The following is a 21258-nucleotide window of genomic DNA, read 5'->3' on the forward strand; positions in this document are numbered from 1 at the left end:
CAAGCAGCACTGCCTCTCCTTGTACAAAAGTTTAGGATATGGTTGGCAACACATTACAGGATACTTTGGAAATATTAACAAGATTCAAAGCTGTGCAGAATAAATCTTTTACTTTATTTATATTAATTCTCTGTTTGACAACCAGTTCCTAAAAATGACATGCAGACTCTATAGTACTTTGAATTTCTATTGTGTTCTTGCAGCTTTGAACTACAGTCCTGCAGCTAAGTGTTCAATGCAATAGAAAAACCCAAAGAGATATGCCTGGAATCACTTCCAAGTGCCTTTTGTCCAATGCTTTTAACTTCTGGCATTTCCACAAATTAAAAAGTACTGTGTTTCAGTGGATTTGCAGATATAGCTGCTCTTCTGCCCAATTTTTCACTGGTTGCTATTCACTCAAATAATAAAGAGGCTAAGGGAGAGGAATTTGGGAACAAAAAGTCACCTTCTCCCACTCTATTTAGTTTTCTTATCGTGCTATGCCAGCTTCCAAAAACTGAAAACTATTTCAGAGGCAAAATTGAAGGCCATTGCCTCCTAGCAGCTCCCATGTTAGAAGTACAGTTTTTATACAAAAAGTAGAAGAGACGCAATCCAGTCAACCTGTAACGACCCCGTTATACAGTGAAAGCCTGGTAGTATTCCTAGGAAACTTCATGGGCTCCCCTTGCAGGATTAGTTCCCCTCATGTGAATGACTGGGAAAAATATGAGTGGGGGAGCAGAAACAGCAGCAACAGCAGAGAATATGTGAGGCAGCAAAGGGCAGGTATTCTGTACTCTGCATATACTACTAAAAATCCATCAAAAGAAACACAATTTTTGTGTTTTAAAGGTTTCTAATGATGCACTGCTAAACAGTTGAAAATGGAAGAGAAAAAGATGTCAACAGCAAGATAGTCTAAACCAACACCTTACCAAAGGCTTATTTATAAATAAATAAATAGATATTTTACAGCATTCTAGTTTTCAGAAGTATTTTGCAGCCATTGTACTACTTTAGCACTCAGTTTAGTTCTATTGTTGCTTTCTACAAGTCTAAGGAAGAGTTTAATAGGTATTATTGTAATTCAGAAGCAGAACCTCAAAATCCTACCCACAAACATTTAAAACAGTCCAAGGCAACACAGCGTTTATTCTCAAATCTAACCTTGACTCCAGTCTTCACTGCATCAACATTAAATCCACTAAATACTTGAGAAACATCATATTGAATTTCATCACATATTGTAGCACCTATCTTGGAATTCAGGAATTGGCTACAATTTTCGCACAGATTAACAGCTCCTATTTGCAATTCCATGAACTTACTCTGTCCAAAACAGCAAGGAAACAGTCCTCCAAAGATTCACCTTTACATGAATACATTTAGCAATTTTATGCATGTATTTTAATATACACAGAGGCAGTAGCAGCAGCCTTCAAATGACCCTGCCTGAAATACTATTCATACACATTGCTTATGAACACTTCAACTTTAATAAGGCTCTTTCAGTACAGACCAGTGGACTGTGATTGACAACTGTGGGGCACACGGTGTCACAAGCAACAGCCAACACAAAAGTGTCTCTAACAAATTTTCTGAGAATCTAATAACTGAACATATTTCACTTTCAAATATTTTGGCATTTTGTGCACTGTTGCAATAGCGTGAGGGACTGACTCTGGCTGGACTCCAAGTGGCCACCAAAACTGCTCTATTACTCTATTCCTCACCTGGATAGGGGAGAGAAAATATAATGAAAGGCTCCTGGGCCGAGGTAAGGGCAGGGGGAGATCCCTCACCAGGTACCGTCATGGGCAAAACAGACTCGACTTGGAGAAATTAGTTTATTACCTATCAAATCATAGTAGGATAATGAGAAATAAAAATCTATAGAACATCTTCCTTCACCCCTCCCTCCTTCCCAGGCTTAACTTTATTCCCAATTCTCTACCTCCTTTACCCCAGAGGTGCAGAGAGACAGTCAGTTCATCACATGTTGTTTCTCCATGGGCTGCACTACAGGCTGAAGAAGAAGCTCAGCTCTGGCACCTGGAGCACCTCCTCCCCCTCCGTCACTGACCTTGGTGTCTGCAGGGCTGTTTCTCTCATGTATTCTCACTCCTCTCTTTTCTGGCTGCATTTACTTCCATGCAATAACTTTTTTCCTTTCTTAATTATGTTGTCCAAAAGGTGCTACCACCGTCACTGTTGGGCTCAGCCTTGGCCGGTGGCACATCTGTCTTGGAGCTGTGTGCCATTGGCTCTGCTGGACACGGGGGAAGCTCCTGGCAGCTTCTCACAGAAGCCACCCCTGTAGCCCTGCCCAGAACCTTCCACACAAACCCAGTACATACAGAGAGCCTGAAGAGTAACTACGTGGTGGTTATCCCACTGGACTTTCCAAAGGCGAGCACAGCACAATAACAGTGACAAAAAAAAGCTGCTTGACTGTGTTTGTTACTGCATTTTTCAATCTAAAGGGCAGAAACATAAGAGGCCCATGAGCTGCCTCCATGATTGAGAAGAACAAACCTGCACAGAGAAGACAACATTGCATACTGCTTGAGCATCAGCAGGCCTATTGCATTGGCATGCATTTTAAGTTTCCCTCAAGAAATCTCAGAAGCACTAAGGGTATGCAAAATTAATAGAGATATGAATATTTAAAAGTACTAGAAAAACATGTCCCAGCATTCAGGGCTTGTCATAACCTAACCTCGTGAAGTAAAATGGTTATGATCAAGCTAGCAAGGGACTAGAATCAAAATTGCCCACTAAACTTCCCTGTGTAGCCCAAGAAGATTCTCCAGAGTGATTTAAATCCCCTGCATAACTTTATTAATAATCAGGAAGGCAATTTATTCATATTGACTCCTCATAATGTAAATGCATATTTAACACATGAATCTATTATATTTTAATTGAATGAGTTCAGATAACACTGAAAATATGGTAATGTTTTTGAGCTAGTAGTTAAACAGAATGAACAAAGTGGAATACTTTATCTAGATTAGCTCTATATTATCTCCACTCCACATTGCTTCAAGGTCAAGATCACAAAGCTGAAGCTCTTCAAGTTTTGATTTAGTTAGTGCATTCAAACTCATTATGCTAAACCAAAGTCTGCTTTGCAAGTTAAAAACAGTTTCAAATTAGGAAACATTGTGCTCCATGAGCCTAAAACGGATTGCAGCGTGGCTGAAAATCAGGGTTGTGTTTTAATGTGCATGCTTTTGTTTCCCAGAACACAAAATAAAGAAAAATCACATTTTAAGTGGTGCTTAGGGCTTATTTAGGGATAATAACTTGTAATAACTGCAGCCACTCTTTTAAGTGCATATTCCATATCAAGATGCATTGTCATGGATTTTGCTAAGACACAAGAAATCTAGTGAGCAATGAGGCCACAAGTCTGCAGTCTCAGTTTTGCACCCTGAGAACAAGTAGTTGTAAAATCCATGTTGTGTATCTTTCTCCATTCTTGGAGTGGGAGAACTGGCAGTACAAGCAAACTTGACTTGCTGGCAGCCACATGCCACTGATCAAGAGATGTCCCGATTTGAAACTCAACAGGTAAAGCAATGCTGTGAAGTTCTGTGTGGGAAATGCTGAGCGGCCTTTGCACATCCAGCAGACAGTGGTGTCAAGGCCTGTGCTTCACTGATGCATTTTGGTTTTCATTATCAACTCACACTTTGTCATGTCAGGCACTTCTGTGTTGAAGAACAGCGCTGTTATTCAAACAACTCAGGCTAAGCAAACTCTTCACACCATGCACAAGCATTCATGGATGCAGCAAGCCAGCTCTCTGCAACTAGAAGTCTTCAAGGAGCCAGGTCTGAAGCACACAGGCTACAGAAAGAAGCTGGTACCACTAGTCCCCTTCTTTCTGCCTGCCTTGATCACTGAGGCCAGGTACTACTGCTTTTGTGGTCACCTTCTGAAGGGACAAGAGAGGTTACAGCTAAAGCAAGCCCTCTTGTAGCAAGCTAACAGATACTGATGATTACTGAATTTAAAATTATTCATCTAAACAAATCTGAAGTCCCATTAAATCTCATTAAGTACTGATTACTTGAGCAGCCTATTCCTGTGGGCTTAAATAGGCCCCCGCACGTTTAGGCCAAAGTCCCATTTTAATCTCTTTTTTCACAGGGTTCTGGCACTCTCCCCATCCCAAAATATTTCTGCTGCATATTCAACAGTATCTGCTTCTCAGCCTTTTCTACAAACCCCTTGACACCCTTTTCTTCTGTTTGGGCCTCCTTCACAGTTCTGCCATGCTGTACTTACTCAGCAAGTATAGGATCTGATACAGTGTCTTCAGTGCAGAGCTTGAGCCAGTTAACTGATTCTCAAGAAATTTGTTACAAATACCAAGAGGACAAGTACACATGGTTTCTGAACATAGGTAACAATGTAATTCATAAACAGTAACTCCCCACTGTTTGTGTTCAGTGCTCACAAGGGCTGACACAGGATGGTCTGACCATACCGCAGCTGCAAGTGGAAGGGTTACTGGTACCAGATTATCTCCAGCCATCAACACTAATGACAAACCAAAAAAACCAAAATGAGCTTCAGTGAGACCAGAAGGCTCCCTAGCCTAACAGCTCTCTACTGTTAAGTCTCCAGATCAAGCAACAGTGAAAACCAGGTAGAGAAGACATTCCTGCCTTCTGCCCCTCAAGGGAGGAATCATCCTATGTTGCTGACCTGTGTCAGGACACAGGATTGTACCATGCTCTCAGAGCAAAGCACCATCACTTGAAATACTTACCTACTTTAGGCTGCCAGTGCTGGTCAGGTAATTCAGAAGCAGGGAGCCCAATCAAGTTCAGATCAGCAAACATTTAAGAGGTTTGTTTTTTCTGGTTTTTTTGACATAATAGCAAATGTGTTGGTGTTTAATGTATCCCATAGACAGCTTGAAGTTGGATGCCAGTAGTAGTTGCAACAAGTGATCTTTCCCTGTTTATGTCTACAGATTCCATTCACTCCCTCGCAGTATTATCAGTTATGCTACCTGGTTTACAGAGCCAAAATGAAACATTTTGAGCTTGTTTTCTCTCAGGAAAGCTGTATTTCACAACATTTGCTTCAAGTCAACAAGTTCTTATGGAGCCAGAGCCTGGAATAAAAATTTGGATTCCCACAAGATATAGTCTGTGTAGCCAATGTTGCTCACCTGCCTCCATAGCCACAGAAGTGTCCCTCTAAGTTCCCAAAGTTGCTTTCCCACCCAAGTCATTATTTAAACCTTAGAGACCAAGAGCCAAACTACAGCACAATTATTTATTATTCTCTTTTGGTAGTACAAAGGCAGCTTTACAAAAACAGCCACTAGTCACTACCACAGTGAAATTTGTTACAACCTGATTTCCTGTGAATTGAAACCTGCAGGAGACAAACTGCTCTTCTAAATCATTCAGTTAGCAGAGACAGGTGTCTCACTACAGCTTGAGTACATTCCAGTGTAGCCCCATAATCTTGACTAATTGTTTCCAAGACATACCCAGGAATAAGAACCTTAAATTGGCTGGCAGTTCTGCCACTGCTGTGGCTGCTTAAACTGCTGAGAGTAAACCATTCCTCTTGCTTTACAGGAAAAGTAGATGAATGCAGCAAACTGAAGCGATACAGAGGGGACCAAGATGCAGTTCAGGACTGCTGACCAGTTCAGGAATAGTCTGTTCATTTAAAGTAAGCATTTAAAGAAGTATTTTTGGTGTCTCATGTTCTTTGTCAAGTGCAACTGCACACTTGCCTCTCCCCTACCAAAGCAGTGGAGTGTTGGTAGAAAAGGGGAGCCATGTTAGACTTGGTAATTGATGATATTTTGCAAGAAAATTCAGACTTCTGATCCATAAACCAGAAAGTGAGGTGTCTAACTTAGTCCTTCAGCTGAGAAACTTCATAGAGGTATGCACCAAGCATCTTCACCCCCTGGATGTAGTTGTACCTGCAAAGAAGACAGTTTCCTTTAGCAGTGTCTTCACTGAGCTGTATTTCTAGCAGATGCCCTTTTTGCAAAGCCCACTCATCAGTCCTAGGCACATGACAAACTCTACAGGAATTGCTGCTGCAGGCAATAGGCACTACAACCCAAATCTTACATCTTCCCTGGTAAGACAGAAACACCGTCCTTGGGGGAGAGGATAGCCAAGCTTAGAGACCAAAGTATAAAACCTACTTCTGGTTTCAAGGGTATCAATCTAGAAATCAAGATTCAGCTACAAACTAGTTACCCAACCAGTCAGTCATTCTCTGCTGGGGAGGATGGCTCTTTGCCATCCAGAGAATTAAACAAAAGCAAGAGCTCAATTGTTAAGTGGTTTTCATAACACATGCCAAGATCCACAGTAAACTCACCCCAGCACAGGAATAAATATTCTCTTACCTATTTAGCTTTTCATTTTGAGAGTGGGCACCATCATCTGCAGCTCCGACAGGAAGCAGCATGACATTCTTGCCTGTGGCTTCTTGAAAAGTAAGGGTAACAGGAATGCTTCCTCCCTCCCTTGTCAGGTCTGGTTCAACTCCAAAAACTAGAAAAGTGATACTCTAGTCAGTTTAGAGTTTATATTTTTTCCAACAAGTCCTTACTTAAGCCATCAAGTACCCATCTGTACCAGGTGCTGACCAAATCAGCCAGACTGCAAAGGCCACAGACCTGTGGAGCTTCCCCCCACATTTGTAGCACTGGAGTATTGTCACTGTCAGAGTTCAGTTCAATTACACACCAATACTTCATCTGAAAGCCTCTTTGTACTCCAACACAAGTTAGATTTGCTCTAGCTGCCCTATACAGTCTAGCAAAACTGATCAAGAGGGGTGCTATGATGACCAAACTTCATCGAATTTGGCTAAGCAGGTGACCTGAACTGACAGTTTCATCCTTATGCAAAAGCAACACCATACCAACCAACTTGTCCCAGAACAGTAGAAATTAATTTGATTTCCAGAATCTTTCCTTCCTGTATTTCAGATTTCAGTTTAAAGACTGCACATAACATGCTTCCTTACTTAGTAAGCCAAAGTTATTAGATGTGAGTGCAGAACATTAAATATTCAGCAAATATAACCTCCTCAGAGTTTCTTGAGGTGCTGGAGGAAGAGCTTTTTTAATCCTACCAATGCCAAGTGAAAAACCCACTGACCTGTCTTCATGGCCCTCCTACCAGCCATGTAGTGGGGATGGTTGAAGTCTGACACCCAGGGTTTTCCACCATGGCCTAAGTACACTCTGAATTTGTTGGGACTCTGCAGCTCCGCAAACTTTTTGTTCAAGTAGTCTTCAACCTGTAAGAAAGATTGAATGATCTTATTTACTGTTAGCACTTGTATGAATACTGGCAAAGTTCATATTCTAAAAGCATCTTAGGGACTTGTGGGTCACTGCAACTGTGCAGCAATACTTTTCCTATTGCTCTTATTTTGTAGTATTCCAATGATTCTCTGCTCTGAAGTCAGAATATCTTCTTTAGGCAAATTAGCAGTACATTGTAGAACAATTAGCCAGTATGTCAAACACTGCTGCTTTTGAATATGCATTTCTGGCAGTCCAAATGCCCTACAATTAAGTCAGTGTTTACTCCTAAGCCTTTTTGAGTTTACAGACTACAGTCCACTGGAGCACCACACAGGATTCCCTCAGTTATCTCGTGCTGAGGTGCAGTACAGGGAAGATGGTAGGAAAGCAAATGAACAGAACTGCTTTAGAAAATGGAAAAACTCTTCCCCCAAGGCAAGGTGAACAGAGATTTAGAGACACTAGTTTAGATAGCAGCAATTCATCTCAACATACATTCTTGGTGACTTCTTCAGGAGTCATGTTTGGCACAAGTCTGATTGAGAACTTTCCAATCACTTTCCTAGGAATCACAGTCTTGGCACCAGAGGCTGAGAAGGCTCCTTCAATTCCATGGAGAGACAAAGAAGGGTATCTCCACCTGTGCATAAGGATCTCTCTCTGTAGACAGAAAGAGAAAGACACAAGGCTACATGAAGTCTGACAGTTCCCTAAACTAATGATTTCTTCAACCTAATAAAGAATTTGCAAGAAATAGTGCTTTTTCCCATGAGGAAATGCAGCTCACTGAAGGCCACTCAGAAGCTGTTACTCATATTAATCACACATTTTGATACAACAGCTGGGTTCTCAGCACCTTAAGACTCAGTAGTTCTAGTTTGGCTCTCTCCTACCTCTGTGGAACTTACGGGACATGACCAGTCTGCTTCTGGTAAGGACACGAGCACCATTTATAAGGTGCTCAACCACAGTTTGTAGGGAGCATTGAAAGCTTTAGTTCCCACTGCCTCAGGACAGGCAGGTACCTTCATCATGAAGATACTGCTTAAGTTCATGTTTTCTAAAAGCCTTACCACAGCTCAGACTGAGGCTTAGAGTGTTCTTTTCTTTATATCATCAGCTGTATTAAAAAGCCTTAACTCCCCGCTGATTAAATTGACCACCACTGCCTTCCAGGTACACTTCCTGCATTTCCTCCCTGTTGCCTTGGACACAGCTGTTCAATACACTGGATCCTGAATTCAATGCAGCTGTTGAGTTGCTCTGTGCAGACACAAGTACAGTGTCTCAAGCCTGAACTTCACTGCAGAAACGCAGGAGACTTAGAAATTTTGCGTCCTTTATGTTACAAGTGTGTTTTTTTCCAGGTACAACCTGCCTCCAATCTTCTCTCAAAGCAAATGTAGCTGCCACAGTTCAAATCTCTCAAGCACATTTGCTTCTTATCTGGAAGTTACAGCCATCTCTCTCTTCTCTCTCCTTAGCCCCAAAACCCTTCCTGCATGCATGCAGCTTACAAGTCTCTTAGCTGGAATTTCAGTTTAGCCAAGACTGAACAGCTTCAGCTCAGTATCACAATGAACATCTTGCCATCTCCTCCTTATATCCAAGCTATAATTCATCCAGTACTTTAAAGGACAAGGCTAAACAAGGAAGTCTGTGTGCTCCCAGTTGATATAAACCTGAGCACGTAAAGCCAAGGTTGAGGATATAAACTGTTACTTATACCTATCTGAGTTAAGTTTGAAGTCTCCTCCTGACAGTACTAGGAGAGAAGACAGACCTGCACATATGTAAACTTGCCTTTTACAACACCTGTGTCTGCTTTTTATGACAGGAGATGTATTTACATCTAGAGTTTTAAAATTAGTATGTAATACCTGTACCTTGTAAGATTCAATGCTGTTAAAAGCATTCATTTGGACAGTTCCCAGGATGAAGATTTAACTTTAGACATGAGTTTATTGAGCTTGAGGCTGTTCAAAGATTTGGGCTGCCTAGTTCATGATTATAAAACAGTCCTTGTTTGCCAGGTCTAGAAAGATGTTCAGCATGTCAGCCTTAAATTCAGCACAGCTAGGTTTCAAGCTGTTTTCTCACCTCACAGGCAATCATCTCTGAGCAACTACTTTATTTCTGATAACCCACTGAACTTCCTACCAATGAAGAAAATCAGGTGTTTTGTGTAGATTGTCATCTGACCTCTAGAAAGCTGCCAACATTCTTACCAACATTAAGAGAATGGCACTAGATAAAGTTCTGTTCAAGTTTCAAATGCTACTTATACAGAGTAAGGAGCAAATTTAAAGTTGTTAAGGCTGCTTGGGTTAAACGTGGGATAGCCTTCACTAAGTTTTCGAGCACATAACACTTTGCAGAGGTACTGCTAGTGTTAAGTCTGCAGTCAGCCATACAGTAAGCAAAATTATCTACAAGGCATTCTCACCATTTTGAATACATCAGATTAATCCTCTGCCTAATAAATTACTTGGTAACTACACACACATCCACAGAAGCTTGTTTCTGTTTCCTACTAATCAGACAGCTTGCTCTAGACAGGGTAGAGAAAGAGTGCAGCACACCTTTGCATCATGCAGGAGTCTTGTTGCTCCTACATCTTTTGCATAGTCTGTCAGGTCAAAGTCAATCTTTTCATATAATGCCAGCTCTTCATCAGTAACAGGTGCCACTGCTTCATTAACACCTGGGATTAGGATTTTCCCTTTCTTGTCCACAAGAGAACCTGTAAACAAGAAGTACCTAATATCAGTATTCAACCAGGAGATACAAGATGTCATTGCTGGGAGCACTTTCCTTGGGAAACAGAAGTCTTGGCCTTCTGAAAACTCAGAAGATGTAATGAAATTCAGACTTCTGTTTCCCAGAGCATGCACCACTGAGCATGGAAGACACTTAAAAGAATTTGTCTCTGTCCAAAATGTTCACTTGCTTGCTACTGTACTTAATTCTACTGCTACATTTGGCTGGCTGAAGGTAGGATTCCCAAAGAGTTCAATATCACGTCCACAGCAGAGTTTGAGAAAACAGCTGATTTAATTAACATGCAAATTTGCAGTAAGATTTTAGGGAAAGCTAAGAGTAGATAGACAACTCCTTGGCAAGATCTTCACCATATTTCTGTATTTAAGGCATTAGCTTTGCATACCTGGCAAGCACCATTTCACTGGTCACTGCTTTGCTACTGCAAACAGTCCTTAGCAACTCCCTCATTGCAAACTCAGTCACACTTTGATGGTTCTTGCATTCAATGAAACCTGTTTTTAAATGCATTCAATGAAACCTGTTTTTTCTTACCCATTAGAGCAATGAGATCTGTCATGGCCTCATGTACTGAACCACCATAAACTCCAGAGTGAAGGTCTTTGTCACAACATTCTACCTGATTGAAGTGAATGAAGATTCAGGTCAATTTTTAGCACAAAGATACTGCCATGTAGGGAAGAGACCAGAACAGCCAAAACCTAGCTAGAAATTAATTTGGCCAAGGGTCAAGGAGAGTTCTCATCATTTCTTAAAAGCAGAGGGTAGTGTAGAGACAGGGGATGAAGAAAAGGCAGAGGTATTTAATGCCTTCTTTGCCTCAGTGTTCAGTATCAAGACCAGTCGCCCCCAGGATGCCCAGTTCCCTGAGCTGGAAGTTGGGGATGGGGAGATGAAGGAAGCCCATAATCCATGAGGAGATGGTTAGTGACCCGCAATGCCAACTAGCCACCCACAAGTCTATGGCCCCAGACAGGATCCACCCCACACCAGAATATTGAGGGAACTGGCAAAAGAACTCGTCAAACCACTCTCAATCATCTACCAGCAGTTCTGGTTAACTGGAGAAGTTCCAGCTGACTGGAAAACTATGACAGCTGGTGAGGGGTCAGTAGCTCTGACCGAGGAAGCTGTGACCAGTCTGGAGAGATGGTCCCAAAAGAGATCGCCTTCCCGAGGCCCGGTGTCTTCCCTCAGCTGCTGGCAGGAGGGCCCGTGCAGAAGCTGTCAGCTCTTTAGTGATTGTCAGCTCGTGATTCCAGCTCAGCTCTGCAGGGCAGCCTCCAGGCCAGACCAGAGAAAGACGAGAGGCTCGTGTGGCTGTTCCGCATGAGGGAGCTTTATTGATCCGTACTCCGGCAAAGGGGAGCCAGGGACAAGCAACTCTCTGCCCTTGCAGGGGCAGGGGGCGAGCTTTATAGGGATACAGGGGGTGGGTGTCAGAGGGTAAAGGCCAGTGGGCTACAAAGGATCTGCATAGGGTCTCCCAGAGGATTCTGGGTTTGTCTTCTTCTCGCTGTAACTGAAAAAGTGGCTGCCTTTCCAGGGGAGTTCTGCTGGGAGATTGAGCAATCTCCTTATCTCAGCAGACGTCCCTCCAGGGCAGGGGCTGGGCATACCCCACAGAAAACCACAAATGTGAAACCCTTCTATAAGAAGGGTCCATGTGGATGAAGATATCTATGCTATGAGACAATCCTTCAGTGAAGGTGCTGGCTTATCTTGCTTCACATATCCAAAAGCTATCCCACCTACCCAAGTATCAGATAGGACAGCAAGAGAAGGAAGTTTAGACAATTAGGAAAAAACATTCCATGTAAGTAGTCAGTTTCATCTTTTCTGAAAAAAAGCTACTGGCATGAAAAGGTTTGAATTACCACTCTTCTCCAGTGGAAATTTCAGTTTAATAATACTGGATTTGCAGTGTATATCAGCACTTACCTCTATGAAGTAGTAGCAGATACCTCTCAAACCATAAGTGATACAAGGCTTCTTCTTGCCTAGCCAGTAGTTGTCAGAAATGCAAACATAATCCACATCTTTAAAGAAAGCATCTCGCTGAGCAAAAATCAGCTCATCAAGGCCTTCAGATCCTGACTCTTCCATACCCTCGAGGCAAAACTTAATATTTACTGGAAACTCCTTTGAAATGAAAAACAAGAACAGGTTAAGCATGTGAAAACACTCGACTCCTTCAGCAATCAGTAATTTTCATTTATCATGTTCAAAGCAGAAAAACAGACACCGGTAAAGTAGTTCTGTGACAGTGGAATTTGTTAATTATACAGAAACTGGTTTAAATTTTGGACTGTGCTTATGTTGAGGGCATTTATACCACCCTTCATTTGATAGAATTCAAACACTTCAAAAAAGTCATAAAAACTTAACCGTGGGAACACAGCAGAAATCTGTTGCCAAAGGTAAGCCACCAGGCTAGGAAAACTAAAACCACAGGAACTGCATGTCACAGTAGGAACAGAGCTACCCTGCCTATCCAGTCTAGCATATTCTACATACCTAGACAGCAACCTAGAACTGGTTATTCCTCTTAAAAGTGACAGGAACTTGTCTTGCAAGATAAATCAAACACCCTGAGTTATTTCTGATTGCACATTTTCTTTAACAGAAATAAGCAAAGCTCCCAGTTTTGGTGTTAATAAGTGAACCTCCCCTTAGAGCTCAGTGGCAGTGAGACATTAAGCTTTGATAAACACCAAACTAATCTGACATCCTTACATGACAGTGATCACATTTGATTATTCCTCCTGCTCCACATGCTGGCATATGTATTTTCCTTCCTACATATTTCATTAAAGGAAAATTGTTAAAAGTGCAACCCAAGAATCTGTAAGACTAACTTGTCAGCAAGTCAACTTAACTCTATTAGGAAATCAAGGAATTTATAGGACTATTGCATCATTCCTCCAATCAGCTGAATAAGCAGGCTTCCCTCACAAGGGTTCGTGGCTTGGATAGCATTCACTGCTGGACTCAGCTGTGTGTGAAAAAGCAGAGTATGTTTTGGGCACATACCTGGTTAGTTTGTTGATAAGCCTCCAAGGCATTCAGCCAGGCAAGCACTGGACCTTTGTCATCTGTTGATCCTCTCCCATACAACTTCCCTGTAGAAACAGGATACAAATTAATCATTGAAGAAAAAATTATTATGAAGTTTCATCTCATCTACAGGAGAACACTTTTTAAAGTAACTTTTTTAACCCTGCTTATATAAAAACTTTCATTTCTGATTCTTCATAAGTAGCAGTTTTACATCCTGCTTCACAAGTGGGATAGGTACAGGACTGCAATAGTTCTCCCACTTACAGAGCTACCCCACCTCTTCCCCCAGCTGTTCCCTTGACAGGAGTTTAATATATGCCTGGAAAAGATGTAACTGCTTTATCCTTCACAATAGTATGATTTTCTACAAACATCTAAGTGTATAGAAACAAGTTCCCTCCTTTTAACAGAAATTTATCAGGTATTAGCTTCAGTTCAATGATTCTTTGTTTGAAGAGTAAGAATTCAGTAGCTAGTGACAAGTCACTTCTCTGGATTCTCCAGATAAAAGTGGATCTCCCTAGAAAGGAATTTAGTCAAAGACAAGTTTCACAGGCCACAGGGAATTCCCAAAATATGTAGCACACGGGTTCACAGCAGAGGCAGTTTTATCAGTGCAACTCAGCTGTGGCTACAACCCCTCAGCACCCCATGTAACCAGTGACAGAACTGGCCAGACAGCTTGCAAAGGTAAAGAGCCATTGGTGAATGACTCCTGCAGGCCAAGCTGCACAGAGGCAAGCCACAGCCTGAGGCAAGTCTAGGTCTTGCTAGCAAATGAGATAACCCAGCTTAGTAACTTGGACTCTGCTGCCTGTGACTAAGTGCCCAAGCAGAAGTACCAGTTAGCACAGATACTCCTTTTTCTGGCAATCATTAATGCTTATGCAACACAAGTGGTTAATGTCCTTCTATTAATGACCTTTGACACTAACACTGAGAAAGTGAAACAAAGAAGCAGCTGTTGGAAGCACCAGCTTTAAATAGAAAACAAAGTTTTAGTCTTCTTGCCCACTGGCAATGCTGTTTCAACAGGAGATACTGCACCATTACTTCACCCCATTTATGAGAGAGGGACAAGTTCTGGGGCACTACCTCTGCTAAAGAGCTTCTGTAGTACTCATAGTAGCACAGTTAAACACAAGGCAACCCAGGGAGGCTGCTGTGCCACTCCTGTCTCCAGCCACAAAAGTTGTGTTGTGTATTTTTTCTCAGTAATGGTTCAAAATTCCTGCAGTCTGACATGACCTTACAGGCTTCAAGCCGTGAACAGCACAAAGAAATTAGTTCTAAAAAGCTCTCTGGCAACAAACAGGCACCATGGAAAGCAGCAGTTAAGATTGTGCTGTAGCTACAAGGAAGAAAATATGCAAATTACAGCCTAGACTATCAGAAAAGGAAACCATCCCAAGAGCAGCTGAGATTTTGCAGCTTGACTTCTTTACCATTTCCCCACCTGCACATTTTTACATCAACAGTATTAAATAAACACCCACACCACTTCTTACTCTCCTTCCCCCTTTCAGTGGCACAGCTTTGGAACAATTGAGGCATACCACACTCGTTACAGAAGCGTTCATCAGTGTCAAGTCCAGTGCTCTTACCATCTCTTTCCACCAGTGTGAAGGGCTCGCTATCCCAGCCATCCTCTAATGCTGCTGGCTGAACATCCAGGTGACCATATACACACACCGTCTTTTTGCAGGGATCTGTGCCCAGCGTTCCCAGAACAATTGGTGGTAGGGGGATCTCTGATCCATCAGGCAGCTAGAAATAGGAAGGTAGAAGTTTTATTAAAATATGGAATGTCAGAGGGACATGTTTTTATCAGATACATGAATTACTTTAATACTATGGAAGTTATGAGAGTAGAGGCAGAGACAGCTAAACAAAACTAATCTACTTAAACCAACTGCCAGAAGCAGGGTGCCAAAGAACGCCTGATGGCATCATGCCAATTAGTTTCCTGACAAGTCCCAGTAACAGTCAAAATGTTCCAAGCCACTTAGAACTGATAGCTTTAAACTACCAATCCTACATCAGATTTTAGCAGAGCAAGCTGACTGCATGCCAAATTGCCATATCTAATGCTGGCCTAAGCATAAGTGATAAACTCCATTCAATATTGCATTCTGTGTTGCTCATCACTGCACTTTCATCCTGTCCACAGTATAGCTCTCTGGACAAAAGTTTCCTGACAGCGGTACCGCTGGGTGGAACATGTGCCTACACCCAAACGAGATCAGCATAACAGATGTATTTCTCTGTACCAGCCAACATTGTTAAGCTAAGGGCAGGGTAGTGCTGATAAACTCAGTTCAGGAGTTCAAGAGTTGAACTTGGCTTAATCCCTTGGAATACCCCACAAGCAATTATCACATGCTATTCCCAGGCAGCAAGTATTTCCCTTCCTGTAAACATCTACATACTGTTCAGCAGATCAAGATCATCTTTGACTTTTTGCTTATATGGGTTCCAGGCTCCAATTTTTTATCAAAAGGTTACATGGTCCTTGGCCAGCTGCAGCTCTGCATGATTAAAGCCCTACTGCAAGAATTTACACTAATCAATACACAACAAACTGCTGTGCAGCAGTGAAGCAACTTTGATCTGACAAGTTCAGTTGTTTTACATTGTCCCTCACAGATACAGCAGCAACATACAAAATGCACTGACTAGCTCTCCCCATACATAATATAAAACTGAACACTGAAGGTAACCCTTGCAGATGGATTAAAGTTATCTAAATAAAAATATTACATATAAAACTCTAAAATCAGTTCTTGCTACCAAAAAGTTAGTGATGAAAAGAACAACTTTGTCTCTGAATTAACTGAAACACTTTTGATGGAGTTTTAGGCTGTAGGTAGTAGCAGAGCTAGAGTTAACCTACAGATTTCCTCCCAAGGCAGCTGTTTTCCTGCTGGAACCTGTAGCTACAAACAAGTGTAATCCAGTTGCCAAAAGCAAGAACTGCTCAGAAGGTTCCCATAAACACAGATTTCACCCAGCAGCCTTTCACACCAATTACGAGGACAATCTCCTAGAACTAGCCAACATTCTAATGCAAGATTTTTAATGCCACTATCCCAATCCTAGTCTAACAATTTTGGTATGGGTCCTACTCTGAGGTAGTGGCTAGGCACTTCAAAGGAGAAGCATATCAAGTGGATAGCTCCTTAGGATGAGCTTATCATTATCATTCTCATAAGCACATACTTTTTGCTGGGGGGAATAAGCAGTCTGGCTAGCTAAAAATAAGGAGAGAAGTCATTCTTTTAATGATACTTTTGTATCTAGTAAGGGAGCTATGCAATCCTGTGACAAATGTAACACCTCTGAAGGAGCCCAGAAGTCTTTTGGAAGACTTACTGTAACTTCAGTCAGTATCTTTATAGTCTATGGGTGTAAGGACCAATACCAGCCTGTTGTTAAAAATGTCTAGCATTTTTGTTTGCAGGTGCTCTGTTCATGTTAAATTCAAAAAGTATTTAAAACACATTTAATACAGTCCAAAATGTACTTTAACATCCTTAACTGAGTCTCAAGGTTTACTATTAACCAAAGTTTTTAACAAAGTTCAGACTGCATGGCAGGAAAGACATCATTCTACACACCAACAGACTACTGTCTTTTTTCTACTAATCTGACATGGAGATGCTCAAGTACCTTTTGTTTCCCAATATCCATAAGTTTGGTTGTGCCTCCCAGTCGCTCAATATCCTTCGCAGCAACCTCCATCATGCGCTTGATTTCACCCCTCTTCTCCGGCCATGCTGACACACTCTGGATTGCCACCCACTCTGCCAGGCGCTGGAGAGATGGAAGAGCTACAGGTTTTACTACACAACAGGCACCATGCAAATACCACACCTTGTAATTCAACAAACACTGGTTTAAGCCAATCTCAAATTGAGGCAAATCAGCTCTGTCCTCTGCCCAAAGAGGAACTTTAACCATTAATATTACTCTCAAAAGCTCTCTAAAGCTGCACTCCCCTACAGCTGTCCCTGCAGCATAGCACTAAGCTTACAGATACATCAAGTAAGCTCACAAGTATGACAGATTGTGCTTGTTGGGCCTTTTTAGTCGCTGCTCTTTAAGTATCCAGAGCCAGCTAAAGTCTTCCAGGCATCTCAAAAAGGCCACTTTAGCTTCTTCTCCCCATGTGAGATCAGCAAGAACAATTTACAGAAATCAAGCTGAACACTTGGCATAGTTCCTGCCTGAGTTCACAGAGCTGTACCACTGATTCCTCACAGTGAGAGGGACTACAATACAACCTGTAACTAAATAGTAGATCAAGCAACAAAGTACCTCTTTGGAGAGGGCAACCTCTCCCTCTGCAGCCCAGCATAAACCATTTCATGCAAGCAAGCTTTGTTCCAGCCTCATTTATATCCTTCATCTCCCATCTCAAAAGGAAAGAAACTCTAAACCTAGTTTGGCATTCAGAAGCCAGTGTCAGCTTCTTCTACCTCTAAATAAGTCACCAGTTGCACTACACAGTAATAGATCATTTCCTAATAAATCTACCACGGACACTTAGGTTCTTGAACAGAACTATGCCAAAACTTAAGAAACAGTTTTCTGGCCTGACTCAAATCACTCACACTTGCTGCCTGCTCTTCCCTTTCTCCCATTACTTGACATTGTTACTGGGCATACTATATAGATGTAACGACAAACTTGAAGCTGACCACCTAAATTTAATATCCCATAGCTGCCCATGATGCAGGACAAAACTCAAAGAAAACTTACCTGAACATAGAGGTCCTGGTGTTCATCAATGTATTTAAAGAGGGTTTCAAGAGCAGACATTCTGGCCTAGTTTTCAGAACAGTGCTGCTGAAGATTCTGTGACAGAAAAATAACTTAGCCTTCAAAGGTTTAAGAAGTAAGAGTCAGTAATCAAGAGCCACAGGAGACTTTCACCTTTCAGCTTCTAACACCACACCAAGTTGTACTAATATAAAACTTGAGGCCTCTCCCTTTCATGAAATCACCACAGTGAAGTGGCTAAACAAAAGCCTATTTAATTTCAACACAACTCTTTCTGCCTCTCCCCTCAAAATAACTTTCAAAGCTAAACTGAGCAATCTTGTCTCTAGAGATACTTCAGTGAAATCATAGACTTCATTTTACTGCAGAATTACAGGCAAAATGCTACTCAAGTAAAATGCAACTCATAGTAGCTAGGTCCAAGAAAGCACCACACTTTGTGTTCTGCAAAGGAGGTTAAAAGCAGGCAGCTGAAGAACTGTGCTTTCTTCAGCCTTAAAGTATCAGCCTACCACTCAGATTTCACAAATAAGGTCAGAATGAATCCATGGGAACAGAGGCCAGCCCTGGCAGGTCATGAGCAAGTGGTCAGGGACTACTTCAGTGCTACCACTTCCTTTTTTTTTTATTTCAACTGCTGTCCACGTGAGAAAACCTCTCCCCTTCTCAGTTTTCTGTCTTCCTTACCAGTGTGAAATCAATATTGAAGAGAAATACTGTCCATTAAAGCAACAAAGCAAACAAGCTTAAGCTTAACTCTCAAGTTCGAACTAAAGATACAGCACCTCATCTAAGCCAGGAAAATAATGAGCTTTACTAATTTCTTATCTCTTTACTCATAATTTACATAGTTCTGTTCAATCCCAGAATGGCTAAGGTTGAAAAGGACCACTGGAGGTCATCTGGTCTAAGATGTGGCCCCACAACACATTACTCAGGAGGGTGTCCAGGAGCCTTTTGAGTAACTCCAGAGAAGGAGGCTCCCTGAAGTGTGTCTCTGGAATCCAAGTGCCTTGACCAGGAGGAAAATCTCCAGCGTCCATGTAATACACTAAACAGGCATGGTCAGCAGCTCCAGCCACTGTGATTCAGTATTTTGTTGAGTCAGCTTTATGCCAGATCCTTTAAGCCTTTCTTCTACTTCTACACAGTAGTCACAAGACAGTTGTTAAAACATCTGACTACTTGTCTTAGGATTTCTTCAACAGCTGACTACAGTACATATCTGAAACAAATCCATTCCAGCTGCGAAAATATACAGCAATATCCCATTGTATCCCACACAATATACTGCAATACAAGCACCACCCCAAATTTAAAAGATTTACACATTTTCTTTCAAGCAAGGTTGTACTTACACGGATACTGGGGTTTGACATACAAAATCCTTTCCCTCACCAGAGATAGCGTCAATTTAATTTGGATAACTAGTTTTAAACACCAATTAGAACAACTCCAAACCACCAGACAGGTAAGCGTTCACTTCAATAGTCATGAAAGGTGAAAATTGAACACCTTCAGAAGGACTACACAGACATAACCAAGTTAAAGCAATGCTTCTCACTGAAGCTGGGCTTCCCTAATGAAGCCATGCTCTTCACATGCAGTTAGAGCTCCGGCAGGATTCATGTGGAGCTTTCCAGGAAACCAGCACACAGGCATCAGTCCGGCGCATCTGACCCTCCCCTTCACTCACCTGGTTTCTATAGCAACCCCAGGGCTCCAGTTTCACAGCACAGGCACAAAATACAACATGTTACATAGAGGTTGACATTCTGTCCAGCACAAACAAGACCTGAAGTACTTGTTAAGTCAGGGACTACTTTAAATGTCACCTTAACCATAGTTAAATTATTCTGAAATTAGAAGGGTATTGAATCTCGCAAGTCACACTGAAGAGCAGTAAAGAAGCCTGCTCCAGAAAACTTCAAACTACAAAAAGCAAATGTTGGTTACTACACAGCAAAAGGATGGATGCCAGTTTCCCCTTCGTCTTCAAAATCAGGTTTGAATTCCCTGTAAATCTTTCAGAATGGAGAGCTGAAATCTTCCTACCTATGCAGAAGAGGCTCCATAGTTTTACCTTTCCACGAGACTATAAAAGTTGCACCTTGAATAAAATAACCCAAGGGACTATCAATGCACCATCACAACTTTACCCTCCTTATCCACAAGCAACATTAGTATGCCAGAGAAAAGCACTGAATCAAGTTCGGAGCGCTCTACAGCCATCATCGAGCCCCATGCTCACGTTGCAGGCTCAGCACTTCGGGCCGAGACTGATTTAAAGGTTAAACCTGGGACTTTACAGGGTTTTGCAGCGCTGGGACAAGCTCCCCGCAGCCCGCCAGGTCGGTGACAGCCTCGGGACGGGAGGGAGGGAGCAGGCGCGCGGGTGCTTCCCACGGACAGCGCCGGGGGACAGAGAGCGGCAGCGAGGAAGGGACGGGAGCGGAGAGGCGGGGGCAGTCACGGCGCCGCCGCGCCCCGAGGTCCAACAGACGCTCCCTACCGCGGGACACGGAGCAAGGCCCGGCCCGCCGGTGACGCCGCGCACCCGGCATTCCCGGCTCCGTCCCGCCAGGCCGGGCAGGCCCGGGGCGGCCACACACGCTGGAGCCGCCGCGCCACGGGACCGGCCCCCGAGCCCGCCCGACACTCACCGCGCCCACCCGGTTCCGGCTTCCACCGCAGGGCACGGGAGCCGGCGCCGCCGCGGCGCTTTAAATACCCCCGCGCCAGCCCCGCCCCGCGCCGCGCGCCGCGCCGGCCAATCCGCGGGCAGGGAGCGCCCCGGGGGCGGGGCTTGGGGCGGGGCGGGGCCGCAATCATGGCGGGGTGCGGTAAAGCGCAATATATCATACAGCGAATGTCGGGTTTGTGGGGTCTGGAGCAGAGCCTGTCTGGACAACTGAGTTATTCCAGCCGAAGCTGGGAGTACCCTTATCTTCCTACATTTGTGGTTTAGATAGGTTAAATAGATTTAGATAGATTTAGATGTGGTTTAGGTAGGTCCCTAGAATCATAGAATTAATTATAGAATATCTTGAGTTGGAAGGCATCCAAAAGGATTGTCAAAGTCCAACTCCTGGCCCTGCACAGCACATTCCCAAAAATCACACCACATGGCTGACAGCATTGCCCAAACACTCTTGAACTCTGTCAGGCTGGTGCTGTGACCACATCCCTGGGAAGCCTGTTCCACTGCCCAAATACCCTCTGGGTGAAGAACCTTTTCCTGATATCCAACCTAAACCTCCCCTGACACAACTCCAAGCCATTCCCTCGGATCCTGTCACTGGTCACCACAGAGGAGAGATCAGTGCCTGCCCCTC

General features: G+C 42.9%; 1 protein-coding gene across 1 annotated transcript; it reads right to left on the bottom strand.

The window, feature by feature from the left end:
- Window positions 1-5269: 5269 nt before the first annotated feature.
- On the bottom strand, window positions 5270-20671 carry LOC116449320 (cytosolic non-specific dipeptidase). Its single transcript, XM_032120737.1, has 12 exons — window positions 20587-20671; window positions 17903-17998; window positions 16811-16954; window positions 14746-14908; window positions 13115-13203; window positions 12023-12223; window positions 10616-10700; window positions 9883-10043; window positions 7796-7960; window positions 7149-7290; window positions 6389-6536; window positions 5270-5950 (listed from the first exon to the last, which is right to left on the bottom strand). Exons 2-12 carry the CDS (start codon window positions 17960-17962, stop codon window positions 5881-5883), a joined length of 1428 nt encoding a protein of 475 aa, XP_031976628.1. The 5' UTR covers window positions 17963-17998; window positions 20587-20671; the 3' UTR covers window positions 5270-5880.
- Between the last annotated feature and the right edge of the window lie 587 nt (window positions 20672-21258).

Source organism: Corvus moneduloides, chromosome 1, assembly GCF_009650955.1.
Source record: "Corvus moneduloides isolate bCorMon1 chromosome 1, bCorMon1.pri, whole genome shotgun sequence".
NCBI lineage: Eukaryota > Metazoa > Chordata > Aves > Passeriformes > Corvidae > Corvus > Corvus moneduloides.